The 27,822-nt window shown below is 43.5% G+C and overlaps 1 protein-coding gene across 1 annotated transcript in view; it reads right to left on the bottom strand.

The window, feature by feature from the left end:
* Positions 1-27,822, bottom strand: part of KCNH5 (potassium voltage-gated channel subfamily H member 5) — a 235,023-nt gene that overhangs the window by 178,480 nt on the left and 28,721 nt on the right. Inside the window, exons 3-5 of the mRNA XM_075926373.1 lie at positions 21,546-21,652; positions 16,434-16,562; positions 6,058-6,173 (exon numbers count right to left, since the gene is read on the bottom strand). Of these exons, the coding sequence (XP_075782488.1) occupies positions 6,058-6,173; positions 16,434-16,562; positions 21,546-21,652 (352 nt within the window). The remainder of the gene's footprint in view (positions 1-6,057; positions 6,174-16,433; positions 16,563-21,545; positions 21,653-27,822) is intronic.

Raw genomic sequence — 27,822 nt, forward strand, 5'->3', positions numbered from 1 at the left:
CCGTTCTCTCCAGACAGCATAAAACACTGTTGCCATTAAAAGTCAATATTTATAATGACTTAATATTATTTCTCATTTGCAGATTCTCATATCCAACTCACGAATGAAATTATTGATCAGTAATGAATCCAGGACATATTTATAAACTCAATACTATTTTGAACATTTGCGTTTTCCCATTATTTTCTGCACACTCATCGTTGTAAAATATAGAACGGCAAACTTTATAAAGGAGCCAAAACAATTTATTCTAGCTTGTCTAATTATCACTTATCTTGGTCCACTATGAGAAATTAAAGTGGGAAGCAGCAAACAGTGATTACCCTAGTTTACAAACTTATCAAGCTACCAAATGAAAGACTTAGAGACAATGGATTTCAGGAAGGCAGATTTTGGTAAGCTCAGAGAGCTGGTAGGTAAGGTCCCAGAGGAAGCAATACTGAGGGGAAGTTTTTCAAAGGGACATCGTTAAGGGCTCAAAAGCAAGCTATTCCGCTGCATAGGAAAGATAAAAACAGGGCAAAAGGCCGCCTTGGATCAACCAGAAAATCTTGCATGATCTAAAATTAAAAAAGGAGTCATATACAAAATGGAAACTAGGACAATTTACAAAGGATGAATATAAGCAAACAATACAGGAATTCAGGGGCAAGATTAGAAAGGCAAAGGCACAAAACGAGCTCAAACTAGCTACAGGTATAAAGGGAAACAAGAAGACATTCTATAAATATATTAGAAGGAAGAGGAAGATCAAGGACAGGGGTAGGCCCATTGCTCAGTGAGGAGGGGGAAACAGTAACAGGAAACTTGGAAATGGCAAAGATGCTTATGGATTTCTTTGTTTTGGTCTTCACTGATGAAGGAATGCCTGACACAGTGAATGCTAGTGGGAAGAGGGTAGGTTTAGAAGATAAAATAAAAAAAGAACAAGGTAAAAATCACTTAGAAAAGTTAGATGTCTACAAGTCACCAGGCCCTGATGAAATGCATCGTAGAATACTTAAGGAGCTGATAGAGGAGGTATCTAAGCCTTTAGCTATCATCTTTGGAAAATCATGAAAGACAGGAGAGATTCCAGAAGATTGGAAAAGGGAAAATATAGTGCCCATCTATAAAAAAAAGGGAAATAAGAACAACCCAGGAAACTACAGACCAGTCAGTTTACCTTCTGTGCCAGGAAAGATAATGGAGCAAGTAATTAAGGAAATCATCTGCAAACACTTGGAAGATAATAAGGTGATAGGGAACAGCCAGCATGGATTTATAAAGAACAAATCATGTTAAACCAATCTGATTGCTTTCTTTGATAGGATAACGAGTCTTGTGAATAAGGGAGAAGCGGTGGACATGATATACCTAGACTTTAGTAAGGCATTTGATATGGTCTCGCATGATATTCTTATCAAAAAACTAGGCAAATACAACTTAGATAGGACTACCATAAGGTGAGTGCATAACTGGCTGGATAACCATTCCCAGAGAGTAGTTGTTAATGATTCACAATCCTGCTGGAAAGGAGTAACAAGTGGGGTTCCGCAGAGGTCTGTTCTGGGACAGGTTCTGTTCAATATCTTCATCAGCGATTTAGCTATCACCATACAGAGTATGCTTATTAAGTTTGCACATGATACCAATCTGGGAGGGGTTGCAACTGCTTTGGAGGATAAGATCATAATTCAAAAGGATCTGGACAAATTGGAGAAATGGTTGAGGTAAACAGGATGAAGTTTAAGAAGGACAAATGCAGAGTGCTCCACTTAGGAAGGAACAATCAGTTTCACACATACAGAATGGGAAGCGACGGTCTAGGAAGGAGTACAGCAGAAAGGGATCTAGGGGTTATAGTGGACCACAAGCTAAATATGAGTCAACAGTGTGACGCTGTTGCAAAAAAAAAAAAAGCCAACATGATTCTAGGATGCATTAACAGGTGTGTTGTGAGAAATACACGCGAAATCATTCTTCTGCTCTACTCTGCACTGGTTAGGCCTCAGTTGGAGTACTGTGTCCAGTTCTGGGCGCCACATTTCAAGAAAGATGTGGAGAAATTGGAGACGGTCCAGAGAAGAGAAACAAGAATGATTAAAGGTCTAGAGAACATGACCTATGAAGGAAGACAAAGAACTGGGCTTGTTTAGTTTGGAAAAGAGAAGATTGAGAGGGGACATGATAGTTGTTTTCAAGTATCTAAAAGGGTGTCACAAGGAGGAGGGAGAAAAACTTGTTCATCTTGGCCTCTGAGGATAGAACAAGAAGCAATGGGCTTAAACTGCAGCAAGGGAGGTTTAGTTTAGACATTAGGAAAAAGTTCCTAACTGTCAGGGTGGTTAAACACTGGAATAAATTGCCTAGGGTGGCTGAGGAATCTCCATCTCTGGAGCTATTTAAGAGTAGGTTAGATAAATGTCTGTCAGGGATGGTCTACACTTCAGTTAGTCTATAAGGTGCCACAGGACTCCTCGTCGCTTTTGCAGATTCAGACTAACATGACTACCCCTCTGATACTTGACAGGGATGGTCTAGACAGTACTGGGTCCTGCCATGTGGGCAGGGGACTGAACTCGATGACCTCTCGAGGTCCCTTCCAGTCCTAGTTTTCTAGGATTCTATGATTCTGGAACCAAAATCAGATTTAGGATTCCAAATGGGCATTAGCATAATATAAATGCATTCGATTCAGTCTCCAAGAACTGACTGTACTATCATATCACCTACAGTGCCACTTCCAGGAAGTAACGCACCATATTAGCCATGGCCGCTACATGGCAAACAGAACTGCCATACTGAAAGTTCAAATCTAGAATGTACTCTTGATGAAAAGGGAGTGAATGGGTCTGAAATAAACACAACAATATTGAAGTGAATGTGTTGAAATATATAAGTATTGCAATTACAAATTTCCAGTTAATTAGTGGTTTTAATTGGTCTTTCCAGGAAAAGGGTGTTACTAAAATTGGGGTGTGAAAACTGTCTGCATAGAAGTCAATGGCAAACCTCAGTGGACCCAACCAAGCAAGCCTTTCACTCAGGGCCAACAGTGGACAGTGCTGTTATTTTATTAAAGTATTTGGAATAAAATTGTCCAGTCTGCCCTTAAGTCCCTTCACTCGTCATTTGGCCAGCCTGTAGCCTCACTCCCTAGGGCCCGGTTCCTCTACTACTCACTCCCAGCAGCCTCTGTACTTTACTCTCGTCCCCCTGAATCTCCCACTCTCTGTATCTGCTCTTTATAGGGTAGCAGCTGATCTCTGCTCAGATGCCTTCTTAGTAACTAGGGCTGGCCGGCCCCAGGTCTCTATTCTAGCTCTTCAGGGGACAGCCATCCTGTTACAAACTAAAAACAAAACAAAACAAAAAACACACAACGCTTGCAAGTTACATGCTGTGCAACTGCTAAGAATGTAACTGTGTGAATTGGCATTACAGGCAGTCCCCGGGTTACGTACAAGATAGGGACTGTAGGTTTGTTCTTAAGTTGAATCTGTATGTAAGTCGGAACTTGCGTCCAGATTCAGCCGCTGCTGAAACTGACTGCCAGTTCTGACTTACATACAGATTCAACTTAAGAACCCCAAGCTTCCCCAAGTCAGCTGCTGCTGAAACTGATGAGCGCTGATTCTAGGAAGCCTGGGGCAGAGCAACTCTGCCTCGGGATTCCTGTAGTCAGCGCTGGTCAGTTTCAGCAGCGGCTGACTTGGGGACGCCTGGGGCAGAGCAGCTGGGGTGCTGCTGGGTTGCTCCAGTAGCACCGCTCCTCGGCGCTACTGGACCAACCCAGCAGCACCCCAGCTGCTCTACCCCAGGCGTCCTGATTCAGCCACTGCTGAAACTGACCAGCAGCGGCTGAATCAGGACCTGGGGCAGAGCAGCTGGGGTGCTGCCGGGTTGGTCCAGTAGTGCCCAGAGCGGGTGCTGCAGGACCAATCCACAGCGCTCCAGCTGCTCTGCTCCAGGGTCCAAAACAAAAGCCTGGTCTGCTGGGGGGCAAAAGCCTGGTCTGCTGGGGGGAGGGCACTCTATCCGCGCCCCCCCCCAGCAGACCAGGGACACGGGGAGCAGAGCAGCAGCGGCAGCGGGGTGCCGCGCCTCTGAGGCTTTGCTCTGGCAAAGTCTCAGAGGCGCGGGACCCCCCCCCCCCCCCGCGGCTGCAGCTTGAGTCCCGGTGCCTGTGGTCTGCTGGGGACCGTCCCCAGCAGACCACAGGCACCGGGACTCAAGCGGCAGCAGCGGCGGTTCCCACGGTTCTGAGGCTTTGCTCTGGCAAAGCCTCAGAAGCGCAGGAACCCGCCCGGTGCCCCTGGTCTGCTGGAGACGGTCTCCAGCAGACCAGGGGCACCGGAGCAGCTTACGAACGGGGCTTTCTCGCCCTGGAGATCGCAGGTAGCAATCCGCTACCTCAACCTCCGGGGCGACAAAGACCCGTTCGTAAGTCGGATCCGCGTAAGTCGGGGACTGCCTGTACTCTCTTCTCTGTCAGTCACACATTTGTCACATGGTGCATCTCATTTCAGATTAGACCATAATCTCAGTGGGGCAGAGACCAGGTCTCTCTCTGTGCCTGCCATGCTGCAGCCGCTTCTTAGCTCCCATCCAAACATAACCAATGATAGTATAAATATAAAAGCTGTCTTTAATTCCACCATGCTGCATTTGACATAGCATATAGGCAGCAAAAGGTTTGCCTATAGAGGACATTGAATTATAAGGAGCATTCCACTTCATGCTGCTCAATATTCCCTGGATTGTTTTTGTCTGCAAATGACACACACAGTTAATATTGAAATACAGGCAGTGGATTCCACCCTGAGTGAGCCCTATCCCATCTGGAATGGCAAACATCTTGCCCAGAACTACTGGGCATACCCAGGTTCACAGGGCACTGAGAAGTCTTTGAAACAGAGAAGCTAGGGAAGGGAGCAACCCATTATATCATCTAGGCAGTCTCAGTGCCTGTGGAGGACAGGATGTGGAAAAAACCAGCACTGAGAATGGTGGAGAACTGTATAAAAATAAAATTCAACTTTGATTTCATTAAAGCCTAACTTTTAGTATAAAGCGTGCAAAAATTATGATGGCAGCAGGATACGTTTTATGCTGCCATCAATCTAACATTGAACTCAGTACAAAAGCCCTCTGGTACAGAGAGACTGGGACTGTCACTTTCAGTAGCTCATATATTCTGGCAGCTCCTATTTACCACTGGGATCAGAGAAGAGAACAGCAAACCGTTTTTTATTGGTTAACCTCAGAGCATTCAGCTGCTGCATTATTTGCACAGCTAAAGGTATATGTGCTAGTTAACACCGGATTTAATTTACAGCTAGTAAAGAATGAAAGGTGATGAAAACACAGCAGGACAGACTTTTAAAGCTGGTTGCAACAGTTGCACGAACCAAAATGCAAGAGCACATTCTGTGCATGCAAATCATTATATGGCCAAAAAGGGACTCTTATGGGATAGTATCTTAATCCTCAAGTAGTCCAGAAGTTATTTCTTTGGCACTAGAGGAGAAAATTACTACTTGGTGGCAGTAAGGTGTCACAATCTGACTGTATTTGAGTGCAAAACTGCATGCTGAGGGAGGTAGGGTTGCCAGACAATTTCAACAAAAATACCAGACACACTTGACATTACATCTTATTTAGAAAAGACTGGACATTTATATTTTCTCAATTTGTTTCCGAACAGAAAGCTCAAATACTGGACTGTCTGGTTCACAACTAGACACCTGGCAACCCTAGAGGGAGGAATAGTGCACCCTCCGGTGTGCAAATACCTGATTAATGCACCAAAATGACAGTTATACAAACACGAACAAAGAGCAATGCAGTTAACAGAGGTCTGTATATTTTTGCATGGGAACCAGTCATGCCCCATCCAGAAAAAAATGGCTATTCATGTTCAATATGCTCTTTCTTGTAAGAGAGGTATTTTGAAATCAGGAGCAGGGAAGGCGACTCTTTATATTAAAATGCAGTGAGCAATGATGCCACTTCTTTTATCCTTCATGTCCTGTCTTTAAAACATGTACAATTAGGAATCTGCCTCTCACTTACTTCTGCTAATCTTGAGTGTTTGTGCACCACCTCAGCTTTGTTCATTGGCGTTAGCTGCTGCAGAACACTTCGGCTGTTTGTCAAAGCTCGTGTCAATCGAGCAAACTTTGTCCAACCTGTGAGGAAGAGAAGACAACAGTTGGATTGAATTATGATTGAGCAAATGAAAATCTCATTCGTGTTGAATGATCGAAGGGCCACGGCATTAGACACTAGACTCCCATCCCTTACAAAATAAAAAAATACCAACCTATGCTGTAGGTCCCTCTGCTAGTTAAAAATAATCAATTGTAAAATTAACATACTTTGGCATTTACTTTCACTGGATCTTGATTTCACTAGTCATTGCATCAAGCCAGTCTTGAGTACTGGGTCTGTAATCCAGAGAACTCTACCAAGGGTTTGATCCAAAACCCAATGAACCCAAAGGGCAGACTCCTGATGATTTATGGATTTTGGATCAGGAGCTAGATACCTAAAGTTGACCCTTCCTTTACCTGCCTCTCACCCCTCCAAAAAAGATCCAACACCAAATGCTGCATCCCACTGTAAAGCCAGAAGTCTCCCCATATGCAGTAGACTAGAAGCCTTACTTCTAGCCATACAAGAGGTGAAATACCAAGGGACAGATGCTTTCTCTGTACAGAAAAGTAGTTGCAGGAACAAGATTTAATCTTGCTTAACGTGAGCATTGGGCAGGTGCGATGTTTGGGAAAGGAAGGAGGAAACATTTCTAGAATTGTATTTTTAAATAGCAACAGTGTGAAGTCTCGCAGGGATCTGGAATGTTAGGAGTCCTCTGGTAAGTGGCCCAAAAGCATGTGGGATAGTCAAAGGGGCTTTACTTGTGAAACCCCACACTGAATCTGCAGTGTAAAAATGCACAACATCCGTGGACTATTATTGTTTAGCTATCCAATGAAAAGCCTTAATTGTGAACTGCCAACAACATGGCATGTTCTTTCTCTTCAGAAGTTGTTGATATTCAATTAGGAACATGTACTCTCCTCTATTAATGTCAAAATCCATTTCACTGTTCTGAATATGAGCTAATAATTTGTAGCACAAAAATCTTGCACTTTCTTTTGTTTTTAATTGCTCTACAGAATTGGCAGGGAGCAGGAACGAGGAAGTAGTAAATAAAAAGCGTTAGAAGAGCTTTTCATCTTTCCTAACCAGTGATTTCAGACAGCAGCTGGGCACATTAGTGGAATTATGACAACTCAATGCCTATGTTTCACATAATTGTTAGAGGCCACAACACATCACACAGTTTCCCTTCAGTACTGTCCAAACATGAAACAGAACTTCAGAAAAAGAGCTACTCCGTTCAGAGGTACGATCACCCACCTGCATACAGGTGTGACTATAGAGCTATATGTACCCACTGTCCATTCTCCCTGTATGGAACATCTATTAGCATCAGTGGGAGTGAACAGAGGCTAAGATTTAACCTTTAATTTGTAACCATTCCCTGCAACCCAGAGGTCACAAGAATAGGTCATCAGTGAAGCCAAAACTGCTGTCAAATATCTGGACTCCATCCAGGATTCCTTCATTTGTCTGATTTATCTCAGCTTAGTCAGCTATACAGAACTTTAAAGCGGCAGATGGTCACTGAGTCAAGATTTACTTTGTTCCCTGAAGTTTAGGTCATTAATCTGCCTAGTGATTAGATGAGGATTTTTCTTGTTCGGTTCTGTGGATGATGGACTTGCAAGGCATTCCCTTTTTTTATATCCCTTTCATACAGCACCTTCAGTACGTGATGAACTGCTGATGGTCTCCATCTAAGAGAAATCTGGATTTTAAAATACCGCTAGTGTTACAATCAGAAAACTGGTGAGAAATACCTCACAAAGCCATCAATTAAAAAAAATCATCTATTCCGTGTTCTGTATCCACGCTGAGTGGATGCTTAGGCCAGTCCTCTGAGGAAAATATACAAAGAGGGGTTGAATAACTATACGGGTGCATCTACACTGAAGGGATTAACTCGAAATAAGCTACACAAATTGATTTATGTCAACTGAGTAGCTTATTACAAAATAGGGAGCGTCTACACAGCACTTATTTTGAAATAGAGCACTCTTCCTGACATCCCTTATTCCTCGTACAATGCAGGTTACAGGAGTCAGAGTAAGAAGTCCTCCAGCTTAACAGTATTTTGACACCATTTTGAAATAACTGCCTGCTGTGTAGACGCAGACTAGCGCTAGTTATTTTCGAAATTGGCGGGGAATGGTGCAGCAAGGAGTGAACCCTCCACCGTTTTGCAGGGAGGCGGGGGAAGCCCCAGGTAGCCGCCAGCAACAGGCCAGCTGGGGCTGCAAGCGGCAGTGGCGGACTTCGGGAAGCAGCTAAGCAGAGCAGCTGGGGTGCTACCAGGTTGGTCTCGCAGCGCCGCCCCTCACCTGAGCGGCGCTGCGGGACCAACCCGGCAGCACCCCAGCTGCTCTGCCCCACCGCTTCCCTAAGTCCGCCTCTGCTGCTTGCAGCCCCAGCTGGCCTGTAGCAGGCAGCTGCATCGGGCTTCCCCCGCCTCCCTGAAAAATGGTGGAGGGTTCGCCCCTCGCCGCGCAGTTCTCCACCACCCCCGCTCCCTGGCCAGACACAGTGTGGTCCCAGCAGACTCGTCACAGGGATATAATTCCTTTCCCCTCTCCCTTTCCCAGCCCGTAAGCATGCAGGGGTCTCACAGGAGCTCCAATTGTCCTGCTGCCTGGCGCACTTCCGGGTTCCAGTTGGCGCTGGACTATCAAGAGTGCCAGACCACTGGATGCCGGACAATTGGAGTTTTACTGTATGACAATTTGGGGAATAAGCTGACCATAAAAGAAGGGTTTTCTTTCTTAAATTGGTTTCTGGTTCCTGCACTGTATGAGTCTGTATGATTAAAGATGACCATGTCTATCATTGATATTGCCACCAATAGACAATTGCAACAAATCTTGTGTAAAGTGTCAATGGGAAAGTTATAATCTTTCAAGTATGATTATTCTGATTAAATCCAGGCATCATCTTTGTATCTGAAGTTATGATACTAGGGATGTTAGAGTTTACTCAATTAACCACTTAACCAAGTGGCTGATGCTTATCAGTTAATGATCTCGGCTAACCTCTGCCAGCTCCCAGGGAGGCAGCTTTGCTGTGGTCGGGCAGCGAAGTCTCCCCAGGAGCTGGATAGGCAAGAGCTGCCTGCTCACTCCCCGGGAGCTGAGCAGTCAAGAGCTGGCTGTCCCGCCCCCGGAGAGGCTTCACGGCAGGCTCTGTAATAGAAAGCAAAACTTTATACTGCACAGCTCGTGCGCATGTAACTGCTCACATTTTTTGCAGCTACAAGATTAGCATATTATATTAATTTTATAATTCCTAATGAATATTGGCTAAGTATCTGTATCTTCACCATGTGTTTTGTTCTGAGGTAACTCCCTCCAGTAGATCCGCATCATATCCCTCTGTCTTCCCTTCTCCAAACTAAACAAGCCCAGCTCTTTCAATTTCTCTCACAGCTCATGCGGTCTCAACCTTTAATGGTTCTTGTTGCTCTTCTCTGGACCCTCTCCAATTTCTCCACATCCTTTTTGAAATGCGGTGCCCAGAACTAGTCACAATACTCCAATGGAGGCCTAATCAGCACAGGGTAGAGCGGAAGAATGAGTTCTCGTGTATTTCTCACAACACTCCTGTTAATGCATCCTAGAATCATGTTTGCTTTTTCTGCTACAGTGTCACACTGTTGACTCCTATTTAGCTTGTGGTCCACTATGATCCCTAGATTCCTTTCTGCAATACTCCTTCCTAATCACTTCCCATTCTGTAGGTATGAAACTGATTGTTCTGTCCTAACTGGAGTACTTTGCATTTGTCCTTATTAAACTTCATTCTATTTACTTCAGAGCATTTCTCCAGTTTGTCCAGATCATTTCGAATTATGACCCTATCCTCCAAAGCAGTTGCAACCCCTCCCAGCTTGTATCATCTGCAAACTTAATAAAAGAATATGAACATGCAGAGTTTAAATGTCTCAGGAAAATATGAAGTGATTACTAGGATCTTTGCTCTGCTAAAAATCCAGACAGGACTTGTTTTCCTTAAGAAAACATTAGTGTAGCTCTACTGGGCTGCAATTAACCTTTTTGTCAAGGCTTGTCTGATCTTTTAAGTAAAGGAAATAATGAAGGCATTTAAATCAATGCATCACGATACTATCTAAGATCTTAATCTGCACAAAAATGCTTAGGTTAACAATGATATTCTTTGCAAAAAGACTACAAAAGGGTAATTACAGCAATTCTAATGTTGATTCTTGCTCACAGAAGCATAAGACAGACCTTCAGACAATGAAAAGGCCTTTTTTCATCTTGCAGTAAAGCATGAAATGGTTAATATACAACACTTTAAACCATCTATAGTCTATGCCACAGAAACTAAAGCAGAGAGCTAGCAATTTTTGAGTCAAGGAGTTTGGAAATATAAAATGAGAAAGATATATCAGCTTCTAACATCAGTTACGCAATTCTAAATCATTTATGGCTGTTCAGCCAATCAGATCATTACATTGGCTAGATATTTGTTTCTTATTATGGATAACAAGTAGTTAGTGAAATAGGCTATTTTCTATGATAAATTTTTCCACTGTACTGTTGCTTCACCGGAGATAGAGGTAAATGGAATAGAAGCAGGCCCACTGAAGCCAAAGAGACTATTAAGGAACTAGATATCCCAGTGGTATTAGGCCAAATCTATTTACTTCAAAATGCTGTGAATTCCTTTGTTTTATAATATGCTGTAATACTAGGATACAATTTAGGCACAACTTCCAATTTTGCACAACCATTTTTGAATGCACCACTGATTGCATAGTAACAAGTGGGCACACACCTATTTTGCACTCACCGCCCGCCCCTGGTCAACTCAAAATGGGTGCATAATCATGGGGTGAGCTTAGGCAAGTCACTGAACTGCTCTGTGCCTCCAATTCCCCCGCTGTAAAACGAGGCTAATGATACTACTTTCCTTTACAAAGTGCTTGGAGCTCTACTGATGAAAGGTGCTATATGAGAGAGAGGTATTTTTATATAATACATATTTTCAGCCTTCCTTCTAGCTGAACTGACACCCAATAATGCACAAACTCATTAAAATACAGAACGTTCCATATTTATTTTACAATTATTTTTCTTAACAAGTTTCATGACCCTGCCATTAATGTGAATTTTTAGATTTAAGCTCAATAATAAATGCAGCTATTTGACCTGATCTGCAAGTACGCAAAAAAAGCATTAGAAACCTGGATACTTAGAACTATATTCATTATTTCATATATTGCTTAGGAGTTATTAGTTTAGTGTGCAGAAAATGTATCAATTTAAACAAATTATGTAACTCTTACATCAATTATTTTAATTGTACCTCTTGGTGGATTAGATTTTCTTTCAATGGATTTATTCTTTTATTAAACATTAACTGCAAGAGATTTATAGATTGTTAATGTGTTTTTGGGTTGTATATGGAACTAAGGTTGCCAGATGGTCAAAACAAAAATACCAAACAACCACCCCCCTTTAAAAAAAAAACCTGGGAAAAAATAGTGTTGAAGGGAGACCAAAGGGGGAGGTGGGAGAGGAGAAAGAGACCATTTTTCCTGGACGGGGAAAAATTCAGAAAATACCAGATGTTTTAGGTGTCTAATATGCTCTGAATTTTTTACTGGACAGGAGCCAAAAATACCAGACTGTCCGGGTGAATACCGGACACCTGGCAACCCTATATGGAACATGTATACTTCTATCAGGAATATTCCTTTAACTAGCATTTCCAGATTCTTATATGTGAATTTAGTTTTTGTGGAAGGCACTACAGCCCTAAAAACTTAAGCCCTGGGTTTACCAACAACACACATACAACTCTGGCAGCACCAATGGAAACTTATAAGTGTAAAATTCAGGCCTAGAGGAATCAATAACTAATCCTCCATCCTTGCTCAGACTGCCGAAAGAAGTGCCAGCTGCAATGACGATTTTTGTGAGGTGGACATTTTCCCACTAGAAACTGGACTGAAGCCACCAAAACCAAGGAGATGCTTTTTGGCAACCCATCCATCTGGGTCACATTGAAGCCAAAGACCTTGAAGGGAAAGATTCTGTATCCTAGCCTATCTCCTGAGTCACTTCTAATTGTTATTATTTTAAACACTCTTTGGGCTTTGCAGGAGTGTGATATATTATAGCTCTAGGATCTGGCAATATACTTGCCGATACTGCAGAATACATTGTATGGCCGGATTAGTATATAATGGCATCAATATTTTATTGCTGTTGAATTTTTCATCTTAAATGAAATAGACATCTTAAATAATAGACCATAACTCAAATACACCATTCACAGTTACATTGTGCATGTGTTTCACTTATATGTTATATATATTCATAGCCCTGGTAGTCTCTCAAAACAAAAAAGTCTTTTTTTTTTTAAATAAGCTCTTTTAACAACAAATTCTAGTACTTTAAAGCAGTGTTTTATCGTAGTGCTTTTCATAAATGCTTCTAAATTTCCCAGTAAATTGTAATTTATATATCAAGCCCATAATTCAAAACTAAAGTGCTCTGAGAGGATGTGAGCATACTATGATGTTATCTGCAAGACAAATGAATTATGCATATTCTATAGCACTACCTCTGACAAAGTAGTGCTGTAATTCCAATGCAGTGGGATAACATGGCCTCATTCATTTGAGGCACAAAAGGCAATGCAACAGTGCTGGTTTCCTCTCCCTCACATTCTGATGCCAACATTTATTGTTTTATATTTTGAGAAAGAAATGTATAAAAAAAATGTAGGGCGCTCCTCCTGATTTACATCAGCATAACTGAGAGGAATATCAGGCCGATGATGTGGGGCTGTCAGACTTGCCATTTGCTATTTTACACAAAGTACTCTGATCGATTGCTGTTAGACTTCTACCTCTCCGTCCCCAGAAAATAGGTTTACAGAAGTGTGTTTTTAAAACTTGCCGGCTACGATCTCAGCCAGCTTTCCTGCAATGTTTTATAATGGTGCCTACATGTCATAATTGTCATTTGAAAATAATGACACCCTCCCATTTCAGACAGCAGCAACAGACAGAATGTTCACAAGTTCTTAACATTTCCCCCTACCAACATATATCACTGAAGTGGAAGCCAAATGAATTTAGGGTTGCCAGATTATTTTTTGTGAAACTCTGAACATGGCAGGGGGAAAATTGGTTGGGAAAACCACACACACACACACACACACACACACACACACACACACACACACACAAAAACGGGGACCAAAGCTGTTGAGAAAAAACAAACAAACCCCACACACAGTGTCACAGCGCTCCACCTGCCCCACCAGATGTGGCTGGGGAATAATGTCCCAAGCGGCCTTCTGTCCAAGAAAAACATTTTACATGTCCGGTATTTTCTGGGGACAAAAGCCACCTGGCAACCCTATGATGGGTTCTACCACAGCCCCCAGACTGGAGCGAAAGAGGGTTCAGCCACCATCATTACACCATCCACCTTCTCCCTTTCCTAACAAGCACTCTGCAAGGATCTATACAAGGGGACAGGCAGGCAACGGGTTAGCTGGGGCTGGGAAGTAGACAGCTCAACAACAAGCAAGGGCAGGAGATGGAGATTATCAACTCCACCGGGGTTTCATACAATCTGAGCTAATATCATTGCTCTGGTTGGGATTCCTCTTTAGCAGTCCTTGCCTAAGCAACAACCACCAGGGGAGATCTTGATAACAGTGCCATTGGACCTGTGCAGCAAGAGAGTGACACAGGGCCTCCCTCCATCCCTAATGCAGCACCCTGTAGACAGGCAGAGCTTGAGGAATGATTGCATGAAGGGCATGCATGAAGGGCAAGCCCCACACTCTCAAAGAAGGAGGAGGGACAAGAAGGATTTGTCCCCATATTATTACACCTGAAGAATTAATAAGTTATTTTAATTAGCTGGAATTTACCTTGAAAGTTTCAGGAAATTGTTTTCTGGGCTGAAGCACTGGTCATGTGCATGTTTCACACCATGGAGTTTATTGTATAACAAAGAAACATTAGTGGAGATACTAATTCCACTGTAGTGGCAGCAACAGCTATGGCTGAGAAGGCATTTCCATTTCAGGTGTTCATGCACTTACACTTTACAAAGAATTCATCTCTAGGCAGAAATTTCTCATACTTGGTCTTAGCTCAAAGATGTATTTTTAAAATTATATATTTATTTGCTTGTTTCCTCAGAGTTTGAAGTAAATACTGGCAGAACAGGTGCCAACTCATGCCAGAGCCCCAAGCCTCACTGAAAACTGACATATTCATAGCAGGCAATCAGTCTGGCCCAGCCGTGTGTTAATATTGGCAAAATAGATAGTAAAGTTATAAGAATTTATTTAGAGTTTAGAATTTATGAAATGCTTATACACTGCTGCATGTTAAACCCACTTACCTTATATCATAGAATACAGATGTTGTAAGTGTTTGCTTTGTAACTACAAAAATGTTCGCTTTAAAACTTTAAACCCACCCCATAAAAAGAGAAAAAAATACCAAGTATGAAAATCCTAGTTTAGGTTAAGGGAGGTCATCTCCTGCCCAATAAAAGAAGGCCTATGAGTATCAGACCAGCCATTGTGGAACATCATCTGCCCTTCTCTCTCCCCGTTCTCCGCCCCCTCCCCCTAACCCACCCCTCCCATCTCCAAAAAAAAATCCATGAAATGGAAATGTGCACAAAACCTCATCTCATCAGTTTGAGCTCTGGGGGAAGGGAATAAAAATCTGTGTCAAGAAAAACTTTGTAAGCATAAACAAAGGATCCCTAAGCTGCTTAGACTGGGTTAGCCTTCAAGGATGCAAAGATATTGCATATTACAGCAACATCTATATCTTTTGATATTTGAGACTGTAACTTATTTAGGTCTACTTGTGTTGACCTTCTCAATAACTCATTTCTTTTCCCTAGTACTTAGTTTAATATAGGATTAGCAACAAGCATAGTGTTTGATGAGCGATTTAAGGTACAAATGACCTGGGGAAAGTTACTGGCCCTTTGGGACTGGGAGTAACCTGAACATTGTGATTTTTGGTGCAAGGGACCATCATTCACAAAGGCAGGTTTGCCTGGGTGACAAAACAGATAGTAGATTAATGATAGGTTGGTGCTTTGTTTTTGTACAGAACCCAAAAAGCTGAAATCCATTTCTTTACCTCTGGGACTCCATGTTAAGGCTGTTACAGTGTCTGAAGAGTTCATACTTGTTACTTAGTTGGTGAAATCTAGTAACAGAACATAGATGTTTGTGTCTGGTTACTTGACAGTTTGCCTAGAGGTTGACATACGTGTTCATGAGCCTCTCCAGAGAGCTTGACAAATAAATTCAGTATCTTTTGAGTTACCTGAGCATGGATAATCAGATGTTATCCTCACTGCAGGAAAATCATTTAGAGCTGGGATGATACCCAGAGTTTCTCTTTAAAGCTTTTTGTATGCATAGCTCTCCTTGAGAACACAGACTTTGCCAAGTTTGGGGAGAAAGGTGAGAAATAAATAAACAATAAGCAAATTCAAAGCAAATCTTGGACGTGCATGCAACAAAATATTAATTCCCTTAACCAAGTACAGAATATGCCTCGGGATCAAGGAAAACTATATAAACAGGTCCTTTTCACCCTTTCCAGTAGCTGTCCTGGACAAAGATGAGGATCTGGCTCTGGGTGTTTATTTGAATAGGCCCACTGCACATCCAAATGAACACCATCTGCAGCTGCTCTTAACAAGTAAACACAACAACTAGCTATGCAGATTTCATTGTTGGCAAACAAACAAAGAACAAGCAAAATGGTCCGTTTCATTGTAATTTCACCTTCAACATAAAAAAACCCCCAGTATTTACTAAATAGAAAATTATAATCTCTCTAGGGAAAGCTATTTAATTTTCAATCCCCATAAACAGTAAAACTTAACAAATGATTGAAAATGGCTAATTATGGCCAAAAGTAATACTAGTTTTTAACGTAAGCAAAATCTAGCTGTGCTGAAACAATTGGTGAAACCATACTCTCCCCTCTTCCCATCCTCCCCCGCCCCTTCCTCCCCCGGCCAAAAAAAAGATATACCAAGTCTAGGGACAGCTGCAGCATCTCTTAGTGAATGTTATATACATAGTACTTGATTTTAGAGTTTTATACCACACATATAGCAGAATGATGCAAGAATTCTTGCATATTGCTAATTATTTCCTGAAGCCAAGAAATATTTCATATTCATAGTTTGCTTCTCCTCTGAGATTCAACTTCAAGATGTGTATTTTAACAATAATAAATATATTTCCAAAATTACCTTTTGTTGAATCATCTTCAATTGGTTGTTTGAACAAAGTGATATCTTTAAAAGTGCACAGAAATAAAACCACTTTTTCATGTTCGTTTCTTATAGGTGCAATTTGCATGTAGAACCAAACCGGGGTTCCTGGAGAAAAGAGAAAGAAACCATGGCATGTGGTAGAAACAGCAGCTTTCTACAACTCCTACATGGGGCATTTCATGTTTTAAATGCTTTATTAAATACATGTAACTGAAAACCGTTTCTAGACGTCTGTACCTTTGCCAAAACCTTAATTTCATGTTTATTTGGGTCTTTAATATAGTTCCACACACATTAAAATGAGAAAACACTAGCAATCCAATTAACTACCACAAGTGACCAAAGCACCCAAATACTCTCTGCTATAACACTGTTGTACTGGTCCCCTTTTAGCCTGGTCTCTCCAAATCATTCACCACCCTCCTTGGAGTTTAGATGAATCTAATCCTCAGGATATGCAAAATGTTCTGATAGTTCTAAAGTAAAAATCAAAGTGGGAGGAAACCTTGAAGGCCCACATTGCCCTTTTGTTTTGGTTCTCTATGATGTGTAAAGATACCTTTCATTATCCCTCCGATAGCAAGCTTCTAACACCTGACATCCATAGACATAGATGCCCCAAACAGTTTAATATCAGCATGGGGCATGGCCTCTTGGAAAACTGCCATGAGGGTTAATCTCTGGCAATGTGCTAAAGATGATGTGATTGTATATTTGTTTTAAGTCCATCCCTGGCAATCTTGTTACATCATTGAGTATTTTGGCAAACATAGAATTGCTGGCCAAGTAGCAGCATTCTTTACTACCCACTCTGCCATTGGTTGGTCTTCCTGTCTAATAATATGTTGAGGCCAAGAATGCCACTGCTGGTGGAGATTGCTGCTGGCTCAGCTTTTAATATCCTCATTTCTGAACTTGTTTTGCCACTTGATACGGAGAAGTGGACAGAGATCACAAGATGACTAAGGGGGATAAGACTGAGGTCTATAAAATCATGACTGGTGTGGGAAAAGTAAACGAAGAGGAGTTATTTTCTTCTTCCCATAAGACAAGAATCATCAAATGAAATTAACAGGTAGCAGGTTTAAATAAAAATAAAATAATAATAATAAAAAAGGAAATACCTCTTCACACAACACACAGTCAACCTGCGGAACTCCTTGCTAGACAAGGTTGTGACAACTAAGACTACAGCAGGGCTCAAAGAGAACTAGATAAATTCATGGAGTACTGTATAGGGCCATGAAAAGCTATTAGGCAAGATGGGCAGGAATGGTGTCCCTAACCTCTCTGTGTCTGGGCAACGGGGGAATGGATCACATGAAGACCTGTTCTGTTCATTCCCTCTGGGGCACCTGCCATTGGCCACTGTCAGAAGACAGGAAAATAGGCTAGGTGGACGTTTGTTCAGATCCATTATGGCCTTTCTTATGCAATGGAAAACACCATTCCAATATTCTTCAGCTTTCTTCTGTGCCCACAGCTCACTTCCATTCAACAGTGTTGGTCTAAGTGTGATTCCACAGAACTGCAGCATCACAACAAGCATGATGTCTTGTCATTCTTCACTGAGGCTACTGATGGGCCAAGAACAGGGCAGCGAAGGCTGCTTCACAAGCATCTACGCATCTTTTGAACATCTTCAGGCCTGATGCTGGAGGATGGCTTAGCAACATGCAGAACGCCATTTGGATTAGACATGCTTACAACCACATTAAATAATGTTTTCAGTCTGAACTATTTTAGTGGCAGTATGGGCATAGACTAGTGAACCCACAACACACTGTTGGCCTTTCAAAATCTCCCACCGTGCATTGCTTCTGGAGTTTCACCAGAAATTGCAGAATAGCTGCCCAGAGGGCACAGCAACTAAAATGGTTTAGAATAGGAGCAATGTGGACTAGGGATGTTAAGTAGCGATTAATTTGCTAGTCGAGTAGTTGACAGAATTTCCATTGGACTACTCGACAAGCACTTCCGCATTCTACCTCTGAAATGTACAAGAGCCCCAGCAGGGGCTCTTATGCATTTCAAATCAGAAGCACCCTCATGGAGCCTCGAGTCAGCAGGGGACTCAAGAGTCTCATGCTGGCCCCAGGCTCCATACTGTGCTTCCTGTTTGAAATGCACAAGAGCCCCCACTGGGGACTCACTCTTGTACATTTCAAAGCTTTCACACTGCACAAAGCCTGAGGTCAGCTGGGGAGTCCCCATCTGATCCCAGGCTCCACCTGGCATTTCAAAGTGGCAGCACTGCACGGAGCCCAGGGTCAACTGGGGAGTCCCTAGCTGATCCCGGGCTCCATGCAGTGCTGCCACTTTGAAATGCTGTGAGGAGTCTGATGCCGGGCTCCCCACAGGAATCTAAGTGGCAGCGCCACACCGAATAGCTGACCCTGGGCTCCATGCACTTTTAAATACCCCTTTTTTCTCCCCCCCCCCCACCTTGTTGCCTCCGTAACCGCCACCTGGGACCTCTGGAGCTTAGTATAGGAGCCTCTACCCTCTGAGCTAAAAGCCAGATGGCTCCAGCCCATGCTGTAGAGGTCTCTTGATCTTAGCTGTTGCTCTGGTCCAGGTGCCACTGCATGGGACAGTGAACGACACGAGGTGTATGGGTTACACCTCTATCTGACAGAGGCAGGGAGGGCGGGGGGCAGGGAGCAACTAGTCAACTATCCTGTTGACTAGTCCTTTACATCCCTAGTGTGGACAAGGTCAAAACTGCAATTCGCCATGGCTAGTGTGGCTACATTGACCTGATTGTGATTAAACCGGTAAGTTGTACAAGCACAGGGAAAGCCTGTTCAGTGTTTATTCTAGGGATATTGTGCTGACTGCGCCATCATTTCAACTCCCAATGGCCAACTTAGGTTTTACAGCCCTGAACGCTGAAGTCTAAGAAGTTTTGTAATGTGCAGTGCTTTAGACAAGTAACTAATTAAAAAAGCAGAAGGCACTAATAAACATAGGGAAACGAGGCAGTCCTCATAGCAGCAGGACTAAAATGCTATGTAAGTGCCCAAGGGCAGCAATCCTGTGGATAATGCCAGAAAGCAGCAGGCTGGGATAATACCTTGCACTATGCTGGAGGCCAAGAAGAAGCCAAACAAATCTCCGTTGCTACCAAAAGGATAGCTCAGGAGAAAAACCTGAGGAACTCATAGGCATGAGGACACAGCACAGCTAGACATGGAGGTGGGGTTTGAAAATGAATGCTGGGTGTTCTCTCATTTGGTCTAAGAAAATGCAGTGAACTCAAAGCAGAACTGAATTGAAACACCTGGCCTTCAATGGGAATAAAATGAAACCCTTCAGTCTGTATTTTCTGCAGGTGTACTGGAAGAAATGTACACTTCCTATATTTTGCTAGCGTTAACCTAAACATGTGCTTTTGTAGTACAGTCACTGTCAGCCGCTTGGTTTTCACCCACGAAAGCTTATGCCCAAATAAATCCTAGCATAGTCTCAATGTTTTTGTAAGGACAGTTTTTTCAACCTGCAGAAAGACAGGTGTAGGTTACGACTGATAGAACCGAGCGTTGGACAACGCATTTGTTGTCACACAGGTTGGCCTGTGAAAGTGTTAATAGCAAACAGCGACTTATTCCTTGGCTTTTGGGGAAGAGGAGAGAGACTGTATCGATGGATGGGCTCTGTTCCAAGATTGAACAGAGAATGACCCTATAGACTGTACTTGGATATTTTCTTATTACAGAGTCCTTCCATTATCCTGCATATCTTATAAAAAGCTAGAGACAGAAGAGCTGGAAATCTGGGTACAGCTGAAGGTTTTAATGAGGAAACTGTGTTGCAGAGATTTATTGAGAGGCAATCTACTCAAGCAAGCAATATTCTTTTCTAAGCAAAAGTCGTTGGCCTGCTATGGAAAAGGGATCAGAGGAAAGCTTTTATTTTTTCTATTTAAAAATAGAAGGGAAAGGAATTCAATGAAAGACTGACAACTACTAACCAGGAACTGCCACTTCAACTTATTTTTAATAAGATAACCCAATAGCAAAGGACGGGCTGAATCCCGCGGGGCCATCCTGTGACCAACAATTTTCCTAAAATGTGGGAGCAATCAGGCAGACTACACGGACAAAAAAGCAGAGCAGCAAGAAAGCAAAGGCACAGACATGACCATATCCCAAAGACCAGACTGGGCATCATTCACAAGACATGTCCAAACATCTACAGCAGTACTTGGAAGTGTTCCTCTTTTAATGGAAAAGTTTGCTAACATACTTTGGGAATTTGGGGAAACTTAGGATCACTTGTAATTGCTTAAGTGAGCACAAGACAAAGGATGGGATGATTTCTCCTAAAAAGGGAAACTGGAATTAAAGTATAAAGAACACACGTACCATTTCAGAGAGTCTTAGCAGGTATAATCTCAGGAAGTAGCACTATCTGAAATCCTCTATTCATAGTTACCAGAGAGAGACAGACGTTATTGGGTGACATATGACCCAACTATTGGATGAGGCTCTGGAACACGGAGGCCAGCCAAAGGAAAGAATATTCACATGGTTGAGTAACTACATAGCCCTCTGCCTTTCAATAACCTTGTAGTAATTCTTGACTGGGTCTTAAGTTTGGTGGTCTCATCCAAGATCTGACTGGGTGGCTTTTATGCCTCACAGAGCCATCAAATAAGCAAGTACCATTGGCAGGACCTTCTCAAACACCTGAGTCACGAGTGTTCCAGGTCACAATTGAGGGAAATTCTCTGATCTGCATGAAGCACCTTGCACAGTGTTTCCTACCAAGGTACCTAGTTGTATTCCCCCTTCATTTACCCAAAAAGTTTCAAAATGAGTTGTGTTTCTGCAGTGCTCACCTGAGACATTTTAAAGGGACCAGACTTTCAAAAAGTGCGGAGAACCCACTCTCTGAAAACCAGACCCTTTAAAGGGCTTTCACGCTGCCCATTCAAATACAAGTCACCCAAAAATCGCTTGTGACTTTTAAAAATCTTTCTCCAAACTCCCATACTAATGTTTCAAGAAAAATTGGTGTTGATCAATTATTCATTTTTTTAAAGTACTATCAGTGTTCAAAAGCTGTATACAATTTTATACGTACTGTTTTTCTTGTATAGAAGAATTTCAAAGCAGTTTGACTCATAGTTGTCAAAAGTCTGTCTGACTTTGTCAATGGTCTTCTTATCCGTCAGTTCTCCGTACATAAAACTGGAAAAGAAAAATCCACTTCTGTTTTTTTCCCCCCCACAGTCAAGTAAAATAAAGCATTGGCTATGCTGTATTTGTCAGTCACTGAAATTTAACTATGATTTACACCTCATTTCAGCATTTATCATACGCCAAGATTTCCATTAAACCTACAAAGCAAACAACTGTGGCTGCTTATCTATTGTAAGAAAGATTTATGTGCTGCCATTTATCATTTTATATAAGTGACTTTTTAGTTATACATTCAAGGCTAGTTTTTTTTTATTTTAAGAGCTAACAATATATAAAAGCACATGCTATTACTATAACTGGGGCAACACATAAAAATAATACAGTAACAAAATAATGAAATGGAGAAGAAAAGTAAACAAAAGCCATGTAAATTCTAAAATCCTGATAGATTCCCTTAGACTTCTGAGGCAGAATGGAATCTACTACAAGTTATTCCTGATGATCCAAGTATCAGTTTGAGAATGTTGAGTCACCCAAAATTTGCCTTCATGGCCCAAATCCAAAATTGAGGAAAGGATCAAAGTTTGGGGGCCAGACTCAATGACCTCTTGAGGTCTCTTCCAGCCCTATGATTCTATGGTTCTGTTCTCTGATTATCTGAACGTCTCAGGGAACATCCGGATAATTTTAGAGTTTATTTATAACTGTCTGATTAGGAATCAAGACAAAATTTCTCCAGCAAGAAATAAAGGCTGCAATTCTCTCGCAAACCAGCCCGGCTTTAAAGAGCATAAATTGTCCCATCATTTCCATTTACCCCTTGTGAGCGGGGAGGAAATCACGAACAACTCATATCCTTAAAGTTAGACGTGCGCTTAAGTGCTGGGTCAGTGCCCCTGCTACCATGTTCAAACAGTGCATCCCAATTATCACTCATAGAAGTGCCACCCTCCATAATTCATATTGGCAGGGTGAATTTCAATAGAAGGGCGTCCTTGATTCAAATTCTCTGTGCTGATGTAAATGTGCAAAACTCCATTAAACTCCTCTGAAATTTATGTACACAATATTTTCCTCCCCTCTCTATCTTATGCAACAAAACAGAACCGTATGTATTGCCTTTTATTGCACAAGTTACGAAACCAAACCGCTAGACTATTATGCAACATTTTAAGAAGCATGCAAATGCATTCATTCATGCTATTCAGTTATTTTTGTACCATACTGTTTGGGGAAAGTACCCAAATGCATCTGTTCATTCCTCCCCCTCCCTTCCACTGAGCAGGTATAAATGCAAATTTAAGGATAATGTGGGTCCGTGGCTAATTGGAGGAGGTGAGCTGATAGAAAATATTAGGAAGGCAGAGCTGCTCAATGCCTCCATCACTTCAGTCTTTTCTCAAAAAATAACATGACCAGATCACTAGCGAAGTCACCTTAGACAGGACACAGACCAGGATAAGCAAAGAACACATCAGATCTTCTGGCAAATCTGAATGAATTCAAATCAGCGAGGCTAAGAGCTATTCACACAAGGGTACTGAAAGGATTATCTGACGAAATCTTGGTGTCAGTGGCAATATTTACAAACCCATGGATGAAAGGAGAGGTCCCAGAGTGCTGAAAAAGGGCTAATGTATAGGCCCCAGCTTTAAAAAGGAGGGAAGTAGCAGTCAGGGAACTGTGGACCAGTCAGCCTGACTTTGCTCTAGTAGCTTTCTAGATATCGATGTATAAATATTCAATTTACGAATGCCTGGAAGATGAAGGGGCAATTACTAGCAACCAGCACAGACTTACCAAGAACAAATAATCATGCCAAATCAGCTTGACTTCCCTCTTTGACAGGGTAACTGATGTGGTGGTTAGAAGGAATGCAATGGGTATAATATAGGTGGACTTCAGCAAGGCTTTTGACAGTCTCAGGGTATGTCTACACTACCCTCCTAGTTCCACGAGGAGTAACGGTAGTTCGAACTAGGAAGCCTAGTTCGAACTACCTAGTTCGTGCCCCGTGTAGCCGCGCTGCACGGGGTTCGAACGTGCGGGGTTTTAAAAATGGCGCCGCCCCGCTTATGCAAATGAAGCCCGGGAAATTCAAATCCCGGGCTTCATTTGTAAGTGCAGTATGCCTACATTACCCCGCTAGTTCTAATTAGCGGGGTAGTGTAGACATACTCTCACATGACATTCTGGTAAATTAGCTGGGGAAATGTGGGCTCAACTAAACTACCATTACGTGGATTCATAACTGGGGGTTTCACAGAGATCCAGTCTGGGTCCGGAGTAGTAAACATCTTTCATAAAGACCTGGATGTAAGTAGAGAGACCATACTGATCAAGTTTCCAAATGACACAAATCAAGGAGGGGATACCAATTCTTTGGAGGACAGAGCTAAAATTGAGATGGATCTTGATACACTGAAGAACTGGACTATAGACAACAAAATGACGTTCAGCAAAGACAAATGTAAGATGCTGCACTTAGGGAAGAAAAAACAAATGCACAAAGACACCTGACCCTCACTAATGTGACCCCCAACTGAGACACCTCACTCCTCTGGTGCTCCAGGCCCATGGGGGGTGGAGGAGGGACAGGGAAGACTGAGGTTGAGGGTTTCCAATAGGCCAGATTAACTTTTTTGGGGGTTATGGGGTTAGTGGATTTTGTGGACACCCCCCCACCCCCGGGCTCTGGGGTGGGGAAAAAATGAGGGGTCCAATGTAATGGATAGGGCTGCCAGTGTGTGGGATGGGAGAACAGAATCTGGGCAGGAGGTGGGGTAGAGGAGGAAGTGAGGGTGCAGGGTCTGGATGGGAGTTAGGTTGCAGGGGCAGGCTGGGAGTAGGGTATCTGGCTGGGGAGAGGGGGCAGAAGCAAGAGAGGGTGCAGTGTGTGGCCAGGAGGGAAGATGCAGGAGCAAAGTTGGGTACAGAGTCCAACCAGAAGAAAGGGTGCAGGAGCGGGCTGAGGGCAGGGTGCCTGGCTTGGTGAAGGAGCAAGGGAGGGTGCAGGAGCAGAATGAGAGTAGGGCAGGGGTGGGGAAAAGGGCTTCTGTAGGCCATCACCCCCAAGCCACTTAAGGCCTGGGGATGGACAAGAGCAGAAAGCCTCCTCCTGCCCTGCCAGGAGCACATCCCACTTTGAAGCACCGCAAGCTGCTCATGGGGTGGGGGGGGGGAGGAGGAAAGAGTGGAGGAGGCTTTGTGCACTCCTCTACCCCAGGCCCTAATTGGCCTAGGGGCAGGGGAGTGAGGGCAGTCGCTTCCCATGCCAGGGGCATGAGCACCTGGGGGGGGGGAGAACATGGGGTGGAGGCACTCCCTCACCCCAGACCAATCATTGTCTGGGGGTGAGGAACCCAAAAATATTGTGGCCATGCCTCTTCTGCTCCATGCCCCACCCCTTCCTATGCAGCCCAGAGCCACTTCAAAAATGTCCAAAGCAGCCCCCAGCAAAAAATTATTGCCCACCCCTGGCATAGGGTGTCTGGCCAGGGGAAAGCATGCAGGAGCAAAGTGGGAGTAGGATATCTGGCCGGGGGGGGGGGGGGGGGAAGGTGCACGGTCTCAGCAGAGGGTGCATGAGTAGATGGGGGTGCAGGGTCTAAGCAGCAGGGGGCACTTACTTGCCTTTGTGCTCCCCACTGATCCCAAGCACAGCCTCCTGCTGCTCCCATTGTTCGGATTCTGGCCAATGGGAGCAGCAGGGAAAGCCTCCAGGCAGTACATCCGTGTACTGCTGTGGCCCCAGCCAGGGAATGGGGAGTGGCAGTGCACAGAGCCACTTCTGGCTCCTCTTCTTCCCCGCAAACCAGATCCAGTGGGGAGGCTCGGGATTTTCTCTTCCACCCCCTTCCCACCTCCCCCACAGCAGGAAGCTGCACTGGCATTCCAGCCTTGCAGGGGGGGCCACGAGGCTGGAGCACCAGCGTGGGCTCCCCACTGGCAGGGGAAGGAAGGGAGAGAAAGAAGGAGAGCAAGAATGTGGATTGAGCTTGAATTACGGACCACCTTCAAGGCATCCATGGACCACTAGCGGTCCACAGACCCCACTTTGAAACCCACTGTTGTATAGCGTTGCTATTAGAAGTTCAGGAGTAATTATACAATTCTGCTGAATAGTATTAATCAATTGGATGCTCACATTTAAATCAGCTTATGATGGCAGTCAAATATTTTAACGTCTTGTGAAATGTTCCCTCTAATATTTTCCACCCACGTGCAAAATAAATTTGTTTGTGCCAAGGCACGTGTGAATGTGCACCACCAGCAGAAACAAAAAACCTAGCTGGGGGTGCTCTGCTAATCCGCTGGGCAGCATTTGAAACTCTCCTGAGCAGCCACACAAACGCACAGCTCACAGGGAACACTGGTTGTGTGCTACAATGACAAATCTTTTCAACAGACAAAGTTTGGATATCAGGTACATTAGGAACTTGCAAAGCAACTCTGCCCTATGTTACAGAAGATCCCTGTTGATCTCAGATTTATTTTAATTTTGTCTCTCCTATTTTTTCCATAGAGATGAGGGTGGGGGAGAAGGGAGAAGAACCACCCATCTTCACGCCTTTAATTAATCACACGATCTTCCTCTGCCACTTGTTCTTGTTAGTTATTACTTGTACAGTGCTGGTATGTAAGAGCATAGTCGATTTGATAAGCAAAAGCTTATCAGTTAATGCTATAGACCAGTGTTTCTCAAACTGTGCTCTGCGTGAGGTTGACAAACTGGAAACATCGATAGGTACAACGCATACAATCAGTGGACCGCTGGGACGCTGCATAAATTTTTACACATGTAAAAGGGCTCTGGAGCCCAAAAAGTTTGAGAACCACTGCTATAGACTACACACATCCCCCGCCCCCAGTAAATTTTTTAGCAGGCTGGCCAGCAGCCCAGCTCAGTCCCAGCTCATGCTGCGTCTGGGAGCTCAGACCACCCCTTGGACAGGTGCTGCAGCCACACCGTGTTGCTGCCCCTGGATTATAAATGGACTCCCCTCATGGACCAGATTCCACCTGGCAGCCTGCGCTGCTGCTTCTGATACAGAGGCAGCAGTGCGGGGTAGCAGGGTGCTCCCAGGGAGTGGGGCTGGAGTGTACTGGCTGCCAGCCCCACCCAGGGACTATAGAATAGTCAAGTAACCAATAAGAATTCATGAAGTTAATCGACTCTTCAATTAACCAATATTTAACATCCCTAGTAGAGTGTGCTATCAACGCTTGACAAGACAAATATAAAGAATACTCCTGTGCTCCAGTGATAGAAATGTAGCCGTGTTAGTCTGGTGTAGCAGAAACAAAAAACAGGACTGTGTAGCACTTTAAAGACTAACAAGTCTTACAATCCAGACAACGGACTTAGTGCAGAAACACAAGACTCACTGAGATATTCACAGAAAGGAGCAACGTTAGCTACGTTTTTCTCTTTCTTAAGCAGGTCATTTTTTACTTATCTTGTCCATGGTAGGGATGTAAAACCCCGTGTAATTGGTTAACTGGTTAAACATTGTCAGAGCAGCCCCTGCCTATGTCCAATGCAGGGAGAGGCTGGAGCAGCCCCTGCCTGCAGGGGGTTCTGCCATGGACAGAGGCTGCTTCAGACACCAGAGTAGCCCCTGCTTGCAGGGCGCCTGGGCCCACAGCGGACAGGGGCTGCTCCAGACCATCAGCCTCTGCCCACAGTGGGCCCCCTGTGGTGCTTAAGCAGCCGCCTGCTCCAGCCCCCACCGGTTAACCTTAACCTACCAGTTAATTGGTTATACAGTCACATCCCTAGTCCCTTGTGTCCCTCCCAAGCACCCCCTGAAAGAGAAGAACCACCACACAATACAAAGCAGCTCTAAGCGGGTACAGGACTCTTGTATCCCTAGTTAATTTCAGAGAGCTGCTGCTAGTGTCACCCGTAGTGTCCTGTTTGTGTTAATGGATGAATCTGTGAGTTTCTGAATGCTGGGTGAGTGGCAAAGCATGGCAGAATCCTAAACCCAAATTACAGCCTTACTTACCAAGAGGCATTAGAGGAAACAGGACACAACAGCATTACGCTGGCCAACGCCAGCTTGAAAAGGATTAACCCAAAATGAACAGCCACCGATTTATGAATTAAACACTTCAAAAGTCTGCAAGTTCAAGCACAGCCACTCTTTATAAAGAACATTATGAAGAGTCTCAATGACCCTGGAAATGCCAATGTGATTCTCATTCACAACGAG

The sequence above is a fragment of the Pelodiscus sinensis genome, chromosome 4 (genome assembly GCF_049634645.1).
Source record: "Pelodiscus sinensis isolate JC-2024 chromosome 4, ASM4963464v1, whole genome shotgun sequence".
Classification (NCBI taxonomy): Eukaryota; Metazoa; Chordata; order Testudines; family Trionychidae; genus Pelodiscus; species Pelodiscus sinensis.